Raw genomic sequence first — 9682 nt, 5'->3', positions numbered from 1 at the left:
TGGGAGGGGAAATTGAGGAAAAATGGGGTTTGGGAAGGGGGAAAGGAGGATGGAAAGGGAGGTGGGAACTTCAGGGGTTTGGGAGAGGAAAATGAGGGGAAATTGTGGGAAAAATGGGGAAAAAATGGGGGTTTGGAGAGGAAAATGAGGGGAAATTGTGGGAAAATGGGGTTTGGGAAGGGGGAAAGGAGGATGGAAAGGGAGGTGGGAACTTCAGGGGTTTGGGAAGGGGAAAAGGAGGGGAAATTGTGCGAAAATGGGGTTTGGAAGGGGGGGAAAGGAGGATGGAAGGGGAAGGTGTTTGAGAGGATCCATCTGCTCACCGGGGAGGTGGGGATTGCAGGGGTTGGGGGGGGAAATGGGGGGAAAAACGGGGGAAAAATGGGGTTTGGGGAGGGAAAAATGGGGGAAAATGGGGGGAAAACGGGGAAAAAATGGGGGTTTGGGAAGAGGAAATTGAGGAAAAACGGGGGTCTGGGAAAAATTGAGGAAAAACGGGGTCTGGGAAGGGGAAAAGGAGGATGGAAGGGGAAGGTGTTTGAGAGGATCCATCTGCTCACCAGGAGGTGGGGATTGCAGGGGGTTGGGGGGGGAAAATGGGGGAAAAACTGGGAGAAATGGGGAAAACGGGGGTTTGGGAGGGGAACGGGGGGAAAATGTGATAAAAATGAGGTTTGGGGAGGGAAAAACGGGGAAAAAATGGGGTTTGGGCAGGGGAAATTGTGGAAAAATAGGGTTTGGGAAGGGGAAAAGGAGGATGGGAAGGGAGGTGGGGATTGCAGGGGTTTGGGGGAGAAAATGTGGGAATTTGGGGGAAAAACAGGGAAAAATGGGGTTTGGGAGGGGAAAATGAGGGGAAATTGTGGGAAAATGGGGTTTGGGAAGGGGAAAGGGGGATGTGGGAATTGCAGGGATTTTCGAAGGAAAAATCTGGGAATTTGGGGGAAAAACGGAGAAAAAATGGGGTTTGGGAGAGGAAAATGAGGGGAAATCGTGGGAAAATGGGGTTTGGGGAGGGGAAAAGGAGGGGAAATCGTGGGAAAATGGGGTTTGGGGAGGGGAAAAGGAGGATGGAGGAGGAAGGTGGGAATTGCAGGCATTTTAGAGGGAAAAATGTGGGAATTTGGGGGAAAAACAGGAAAAAAAGTGGGGTTTTGGGAGGACAAATCACAGAAAAATGGGATTTGGGAAGGAGAAAAGTGGGAATGGCAGGGGAAAAAGGAAAAGGCTCTTCCAGATCATCCACCTGCTCCCTGGGAAAGTTCCAAAATCCAAGAATTCCAGGAAAAAAATCAAGACCTTCCCAAAAAACTCCCCGAATCCGACAAAAAACCCCCCACAACCCGACTTTGCCCGAAAAAAACCCTAAATTTAAACACCGAAACCCAGCAAAAAAAGACATTTGGGGCTGGTTTTTTTTTAGGAATTCCCATGGAAATCCCATTTCTTGGTCCCTTTTTTTTTCCCAGAACCCTCTGCAGGTGCTCGTTAACGCCATCATTAATTCCGGCCCTCGGGAAGATTCCACCCGGATCGGCCGCGCCGGCACCGTCCGCAGGCAGGCCGTGGATGTTTCCCCTCTCCGGAGGGTCAACCAGGTGCTTCACCCAGCCCAAAATTCCCAAAATTCCCCTCATTCCTACTTTTTCAGCACCTTTATCCTGTTTTTCTGGCCATCCCTTGATTCCTGGTTCCAGAGGATCCCGTTTTTCCTTTATCCAGGGGGGTGTTTCTCTTCATTTTTCCTCATTTTCTCTCATTTTTTTCTCACTTTTTCTCACTTTTTCTCACTTTTTCTCACTTTTTCTCACTTTTTCTCATTTTTTTCTCATTTTTTCTCATTTTTTCTCATTTTTTCTCATTTTTTCCTCATTTTTTTCTCATTTTTCCTCATTTTTTTCTCATTTTTTTTCGTCATTTTCCTCATTTTTTCCCTTATTGTTTTCTTTTGCTCTTGATTTTTTCTCATTTCCCTCATTTTTCGTCATTTTCCCTCATTTTCTTTCATTTTCCCTCATTTTCCCTCATTTTCTCTCATTTTTCCTCATTTTTTCTCATTTTTCCTCATTTTTTTCCTCATTTTTCCTCATTTTTCCTTATTTTTCCTTATTTTTCCTCATTTTTTCATTTTTTTCCTCATTGTTCTCTTTTTCTCTCATTTTTTCTCATTTTCCTTGTTTTCCCTCATTTTTTCTCATTTTTCTTGTTTTCCCTCATTTTTCCTCATTTTTCCATGTTTTTCCTCATTTTTCCTCATTTTTGCTCATTTTTGCTCATTTTCTCTCATTTTTTCTTATATTTCCTCGTTTTTCTCTCATTTTTCCTCATTTGTTCCCTTATTTGTTCCCTCATTGTTCTCTTTTTCCCTCATTTTTTCTCATTTTTCCCACTTTTTTCTCTCATTTTATCCATTATTCTTTTTTTCTCATTTTTCCCTTTGTTTTCTTTTTTCTTTCTCTCTCATTTCCCCCATTTTTCCCCTCATTTCCCCCATTTTCCCCATTTTTTCCCCCATTTTTCCCCCATTTTTCCCAATTTCCCCCTCTATTTCCCCCATTTTCCCTCAATTTTCTCCTTTTCCCCCCCATTTTTCCCACTTCCCCCTCTCATTTCCCCCAATTTTCTCCTTTTTTCCCCATTTATCCCAATTCCCCCCCATTTCCCCCCAATTTTCCCCTTTTCCCCCATTTATCCCAATTTTCCCTCTCATTTCCCAACTTTTCCCACATTTCTCCCCTTTTTTCCCCCCCAAACCCCCTTTTTCCCCCTTTTCCCCCTTTTTCCCCCTTTTCTCCCCTTTTCTCCCCTTTTCCCCCCCTTTTTCCCCCCTTTTCTCCCCTTTTTTCCCCCCTTTTTTCCCCTTTTTCTCCCCTTTTCTCCCCTTTTTTTCCCTCTTGTTCCCCTTTTTTCCCCTTTTCTCCCCTTTTCTCCCCTTTTCTCCCCTTTTTTTCCCCCTTTTTCCCCTTTTTCTCCCCTTTTCTCCCCTTTTCCCTCTTTTCCCCCCTTTTTCCTCCCATTTTTTCCCCTTTTCTCGCCTTTTCTCCCCTTTTTTCCCCTTTTTCCCCCTTTTTTCCCCTTTTCTCCCCTTTTCTCCCCCTTTTTTTCCCCCTTTTTCCCCCTTTTCCCCTTTTCTCCCCTTTTTTCCCCCTTTTCTCCCCTTTTTTCCCCCCTTTTCTCCCCTTTTTTCCCCCCTTTTTCCCCCCTTTTTCCCCCCTTTCTCCCCATTTCCCCCCAATTTCCCCCATTTCTCTCCCCATTCCCCCCTCTTCCCCCCCCTCCCCCCCTTCCTTTCCCCAAATTCCTTTCATTTATCCCCCTTTTCCTCCCGGAATTCCCGGAATTCCCGGATTTTCCAGGCTATCTGGCTGCTGTGCACGGGCGCTCGCGAAGCCGCTTTCCGGAACATCAAAACCATCGCGGAATGTTTGGCTGACGAGCTCATCAACGCTGCCAAGGTGGGTGGGAATCCCCAAAATCCCCCCCAAATTCCCAAAAATCCCCTTTTTCCCCTCTTTTCCTCCCCTTTTCCCCACTTTTCCCTGGGTTTTTCCAGTTTTCCCACTTTTTTCCCCATTTTTTTTCCATTTTTCCCCCATTTTTTTCTCATTTTTCCCTGGTTTTTTCCCCATTTTTTTTCCATTTTTCCCCCATTTTTTCCCCATTTTTCCCCCATTTTTTCCCCATTTTTCCCTGGGTTTTTCCCAGTTTTCCCCCCTTTTTTCCCCATTTTTTTTCCATTTTTCCCCCCATTTTTTCTCATTTTTCCCTGGTTTTTTCCCCATTTTTTTCTCATTTTTCCCTGGTTTTTTTCCCCATTTTTTTTCCATTTTTCCCCCATTTTTTCCCCATTTTTCCCTGGGTTTTTCCCAGTTTTCCCCCTTTTTTCCCCATTTTTTTTCCATTTTTCCCCCATTTTTTCTCATTTTTCCCTGGTTTTTTCCCCATTTTTTTTCCATTTTTCCCCCATTTTTTCCCCATTTTCCCCCATTTTTTCCCCCATTTTTCCCTGGGTTTTTCCCAGTTTTCCCCCTTTTTTCCCCATTTTTTTTTCCATTTTTCCCCCATTTTTTCTCATTTTTCCCTGGTTTTTTCCCCATTTTTTTCTCATTTTTCCCTGGTTTTTTCCCCATTTTTTTTCCTTTTTTCCCCCATTTTTTCCCCATTTTTCCCTGGGTTTTTCCCAGTTTTCCCCTTTTTTTCCCCATTTTTTTTCCATTTTTCCCCCATTTTTTCTCGTTTTTCCCTGGTTTTTTCCCCATTTTTTTTCCTTTTTTCCCCCATTTTTTCCCCATTTTTCCCTGGGTTTTTCCCAGTTTTCCCCCTTTTTTCCCATTTTTTTTCCATTTTTCTCCCATTTTTTCTCGTTTTTCCCTGGTTTTTTCCCCATTTTTTTTCCTTTTTTCCCCCATTTTTTCCCCATTTTTCCCTGGTTTTTTCCCCATTTTTTTTCCTTTTTTCCCCCATTTTTTCCCCATTTTTCCCTGGGTTTTTCCCAGTTTTCCCCCTTTTTTCCCCATTTTTTTTCCATTTTTCCCCCATTTTTTCTCATTTTTCCCTGGTTTTTTCCCCATTTTTTTTCCTTTTTTCCCCCATTTTTTCCCCATTTTTCCCTGGGTTTTTCCCAGTTTTCCCCCTTTTTTCCCCATTTTTTTTCCATTTTTCCCCCATTTTTTCTCATTTTTCCCTGGTTTTTTCCCCATTTTTTTTCCATTTTTCCCCCATTTTTTCCCCATTTTTCCCCCCATTTTTTCCCCATTTTTCCCTGGGTTTTTCCCAGTTTTCCCCCCTTTTTTCCCCATTTTTTTCCATTTTTCCCCCATTTTTTCTCATTTTTCCCTGGTTTTTTCCCCATTTTTTTCTCATTTTTCCCTGGTTTTTTTCCCCATTTTTTTTCCATTTTTCCCCCATTTTTTCCCCATTTTTCCCTGGGTTTTTCCCAGTTTTCCCCCTTTTTTTCCCCATTTTTTTTCCATTTTTCCCCCATTTTTTCTCATTTTTCCCTGGTTTTTTCCCCATTTTTTTTCCATTTTTCCCCCCATTTTTTCCCCATTTTTCCCTGGGTTTTTCCCAGTTTTCCCCCTTTTTTCCCCATTTTTTTTCCATTTTTCCCCCATTTTTTCCCCATTTTTCCCTGGTTTTTTCCCCATTTTTTTTCCTTTTTTCCCCCATTTTTTCCCCATTTTTCCCTGGGTTTTTCCCAGTTTTCCCCCTTTTTTCCCCATTTTTTTTCCATTTTTCCCCCATTTTTTCTCGTTTTTCCCTGGTTTTTTCCCCATTTTTTTTCCTTTTTTCCCCCATTTTTTCCCCATTTTTCCCTGGGTTTTTCCCAGTTTTCCCCCTTTTTTCCCCATTTTTTTTCCATTTTTCCCCCATTTTTTCTCGTTTTTCCCTGGTTTTTTTCCCCATTTTTTTTCCATTTTTCCCCCATTTTTTCCCCATTTTCCCCCTATTTTTTCTCATTTTTCCCTGTTTTTTTCCCCATTTTTCCCCCCTTTATCTCCATTTGTTCCCCATTTGTTCCCCATTTTCCCCCATTTCCCCCATTTTCCCCATTTTTCCCCATTTCCCCCAATTTTCCCTGTTTTTCCTCCTTTTTTCCTCCCTTTTTCCCCATTTTTCCCCATTTTCCCCAATTTTTCTTTTCCCCCATTTTTTCCCATTTTTCCTTTTTTTCCCATTTTTCTCTTTTTCCCCCATTTCTCCCCATTTTTTCCCTTTTTTCCCATTTTTTCCCCCATTTTCCCCATTTTTTCTCCCCTTTTTCCCCATTTCCCCCCATTTTTTCCCCATTTTCCCATTTTCCCCCATTTCCCCCATTTTTTCCCTTTTTTCCCATTTTTTCCCCCATTTTCCCCATTTTTCCCCATTTTTTCCCCATTTTCCCCATTTTTTCTCTCTTTTCTCCATTTCCCCCCATTTTTTCCCATTTTCTTTGCATTTTCCCCCATTTCTTGCCATTTCTTCCCATTTTCCCCCATTTTCCCCAATTTTTCCCTTTTTCCCCATTTCCCCCATTTTTCCCCTTTTTTCCTCCATTTTTTCCCATTTTCCCCATTTTTTCTCATTTTTCCCCTATTTCCCACTTTTCCCCGGGTTTTTCCCAGTTCCCCCCAGTTTTTTTCCATTTTTCCCCATTTTTTTCTCATTTTCCCTTTTTTTTTTCTCTTTTTTCCCCCATTTCCCCCCTTTTTTTTTCTTATTTTTCTTGCTTTTTCCCCATTTTTCCCCGTTTTTTCCCCCCATTTTTCCCGTTTTTCCCCCATTTCCCCCCCATTTTCTCCTCATTTTTTCCCATTTTCCCCTCATTTTGCCCAATTTCCCTCATTTTTGCCCCATTTTCCAGGGCTCCTCCAACTCCTACGCCATCAAGAAGAAGGACGAGCTGGAGCGCGTGGCCAAATCCAACCGTTAGAGGCCCCAAATTCCCCCAAAATTGCCCCAAAATTCCCGGAATTCCCCAAATTCCCGGAATTCCCCCCGATCCGGGGCCCTTCCCAAATAAAGATCCGAGGATTTCTCACCCCCCCGGCCCCGGAATTTGGGGAATTTGGGGGGATTTTGGGGAATTTTGGGGGGATTTTGAGGAATTTTGGGGATTTTGGGGTTTTTTTTGGGAATTTTAAGGGAATTTTGGGGGGATTTTGGGGTTTTTTAAGGAATTTTAAGGGAATTTGGGGAGGGTTTTTTTGGGAATATTGGGGGGTTTTGGGGAATTTGGGTAGGAGGTTGGGAATTTGGGTTTTTTTTGGGAATTTGGGGTTTTTTGGGGGAATTTTGGAGGTTTTTTGGGGGGAATTTTGGAGGTATTTTTTAGGAATTTTAAGGAAATTTGGGATTTTTTTCTGGAATTTTTTAGGGGGGCGCTGGAAATTTTATGGGTTTTTTAGGGAATTTTGGGATTTTTGGGGGGAATTTGGGGTTTTTTTTGGAATTTTGGGGAATTTTTTAGGAATTTTAGAAAAATTTGGGGGAATTTTTGGGAGGGATTTGGGAATTTTGAGGGTTTTTTGGGGGAATTTTGGGTCTTTTTTGGGAATTTTGGGATTTCTTGGGGGAATTTTAATGGAATTGGGGGAGGGTTTTTGGGAATTTGGGGAATATTTGGGAATTTTGGGGGGATTTGGGGTTTTTTGGGGAATTTTAGGGAATTTGGGGGGGATTTTTTGGGGGGATTTGGAGGGTTTTTTTTGGAATTTTGGGGTTTTTTTGGGGAATTTTAAGGGAATTTGGTGGATTTTTTGGGGAATTTTTGGGGGAGGGTTGGGAATTTTAAGGGGTTTTTGGGGTCTTTTTTGGGAATTTAAAGATTTTTTGGGGGAATTTTAAGAGAATTTGGGGAATATTTTGGGGAATTTTGGGGGAGTTTGGAGGGGATTTGGGAATTTTGGGGTTTTTTTGGGATTTTTATGGGAATTTGGGGGGTTTTTTTGGAATTCGGGGTTTTTTGGTGGGAAATTTTGGGGGTTTTTTTGGGCATTCTGGGCGTTTTTCTGGGATTTTTTAGGAATTCTGGGATTTTTTAGGAAATTCCAGGCGGTTTTTTGGGAATTCTGGGCATTTTTTAGGGAATTCTGGGCCTTTTTCTGGAATTTTTTAAGAATTCTGGGATTTTTTAGCAAATTCCAGGCATTTTTTAGGGAATTCTGGGCATTTTTTAGGGAATTCTGGGATTTTTTGGGGAATTCTGGGCATTTTTTTGGGAATTCTGGGCCTTTTTCTGGGAATTCTGGGCCTTTTTCTGGGATTTTTTTGGGAATTCTGGGTGTTTTTTAGGGAATTCTGAGCATTTTTGGGAATTCTGGGCGTTTTTCTGGGATTTTTTAGGGAATTCTGGGCATTTTTTTTGGGAATTCTGGGTGTTGTTTAGGGATTTTTTAGGGAATTCTGGATGGTTTTTTTTTAGGGAATTCCAGGCATTTTTTCGGGAATTCTGGGCATTTTTTGGGATTTTTTTTAGGAATTCTGGATTTTTTTTAGGGAATTCCTGGGGTTTTTTAGGAATTCTGGCATTTTTTAGCAAATTCCAGGCATTTTTTTCGGGAATTCCGAGCATTTTCCTACCAATCCCACAAAACTTTTTAGGAAATTCCACGCCGACCCCACCCCCCCTCCATCCCAAATCCACCCCCAAACCCCCCTAAAATTCCCCAAAATTCCCCAAAAAAAACCACTCGGAGCCGTGGGAAGCAGCAGGATCCCGGTTTTCCGTGGGAATTTCGGCAAAAACCGGAGCCCGGACGCGACAGTCGGAGAATTCCCGGGAATTCCCGGCCCCGGGACCGATCCCGACCCCGATGATCCCGAGTTTTCCTCGGAATTCCGGGATTTTTCCCCACCCGGAGGGGGTCGGGAATTGTTTTGGGGGAGGGGGGGGAGAGGGGGAATTGTGGGATAAAGGTTGGGAATTCCGGGGGATTTCTGGGAATTTTGTGGGGTTTATGGGAATTCTGTAGGGGTTTCTGGGAATTTTGTAGGATTTATGGGAATTCCAGGGGATTTATGGGAATTCTGTAGGGGTTTATGGGATGGCTGTAGGAAAACTGGGAATTCTGTCGGGATTTATGGGAATTTTGTCGGGATTTATGGAATTTCATGGGGTTTATGGGAATCTTGTAGGATTTATGGGAATTCCAGGGGATTTATGGGAATTCTGTGGGATTTATGGGAGTTCTGTGGGGATTTATGGGAATTCTGAGGGATTTATGGGAATCCGGGGGGGTTTATGGGAATTCTGGGGGATTTATGGGAATTTTGTGGGGTTTATGGGATGGCTGTAGGAAAACTGGGAATTCTGTAGGATTTATGGGAATTCTGAGGGATTTATGGGATGGGCTGTAGGAAAACTGGGAATTCTGTGGGAAAACTGAGGAATTCTGTAGGATTTATGGGAATTCCAGGGGATTTATGGGAATTCTGAGGGATTTATGGGAATTTTGTGGGGTTTATGGGAATTCTGTGGGGATTTATGGGAATTCTGTGGGGATTTATGGGAATTCTGAGGGATTTATGGGAGTTCCATGGGATTTATGGGAATTCTGTGGGGATTTATGGGAATTCTGTGGGATTTATGGGAATTCTGTGGGGATTTATGGGAATTCTGTGGGATTTATGGGAATTCCAGGGGGTTTATGGGAATTCTGTGGGATTTATGGGATGGCTGTAGGAAAACTGGGAATTCTGTGGGAAAACTGAGACTTCTATAGGATTTATGGGAATTCTGAGGGATTTATGGGAATTCTGAGGGATTTATGGGAGTTCCATGGGATTTATGGGAATTCTGTGGGATTTATGGGAATTCTGAGGGATTTATGGGAATTCCAGGGGATTTATGGGAATTCTGTAGGGGTTTATGGGATAGCTGTAGGAAAACTGGGAATTCCATGGGATTTATGGGAATTCTGTCGGGATTTATGGGAATTTCGTGGGGTTTATGGGAATTCTGTGGGGTTTATGGGATGGCTGTCGGAAAAACTGGGAATTCTGTGGGAAAACTGAGAATTCTATAGGATTTATGGGAATTCCAGAGGATTTATGGATATTCCGGGGGATTTATGGGAATTCTGTGAGGATTTATGGGAATCTTGTAGGATTTATGGGATGGCTGTAGGATTTATGGGAATTTCGTGGGGTTTATGGGAATTCTGTGGGGTTTATGGGAGGGCTGTAGGAAAACTGGGAATTT

General features: G+C 42.7%; 1 protein-coding gene across 1 annotated transcript; it reads left to right on the top strand.

Moving 5' to 3' along the window:
* The first annotated feature begins 192 nt into the window (after positions 1 to 192).
* On the top strand, positions 193 to 6520 carry RPS5 (ribosomal protein S5). The gene is made up of 4 exons (XM_068999146.1): positions 193 to 330; positions 1470 to 1598; positions 3357 to 3455; positions 6344 to 6520. Exons 1-4 carry the CDS (start codon positions 193 to 195, stop codon positions 6410 to 6412), a joined length of 435 nt encoding a protein of 144 aa, XP_068855247.1. The 3' UTR covers positions 6413 to 6520.
* Positions 6521 to 9682: the final 3162 nt, after the last annotated feature.

This window comes from Aphelocoma coerulescens, unplaced genomic scaffold, assembly GCF_041296385.1.
Source record: "Aphelocoma coerulescens isolate FSJ_1873_10779 unplaced genomic scaffold, UR_Acoe_1.0 HiC_scaffold_244, whole genome shotgun sequence".
Classification (NCBI taxonomy): Eukaryota; Metazoa; Chordata; class Aves; order Passeriformes; family Corvidae; genus Aphelocoma; species Aphelocoma coerulescens.
The sequence above is the reverse complement of the archived record's forward strand: the minus strand, read 5'-3'. Positions and strand labels throughout refer to the sequence as shown.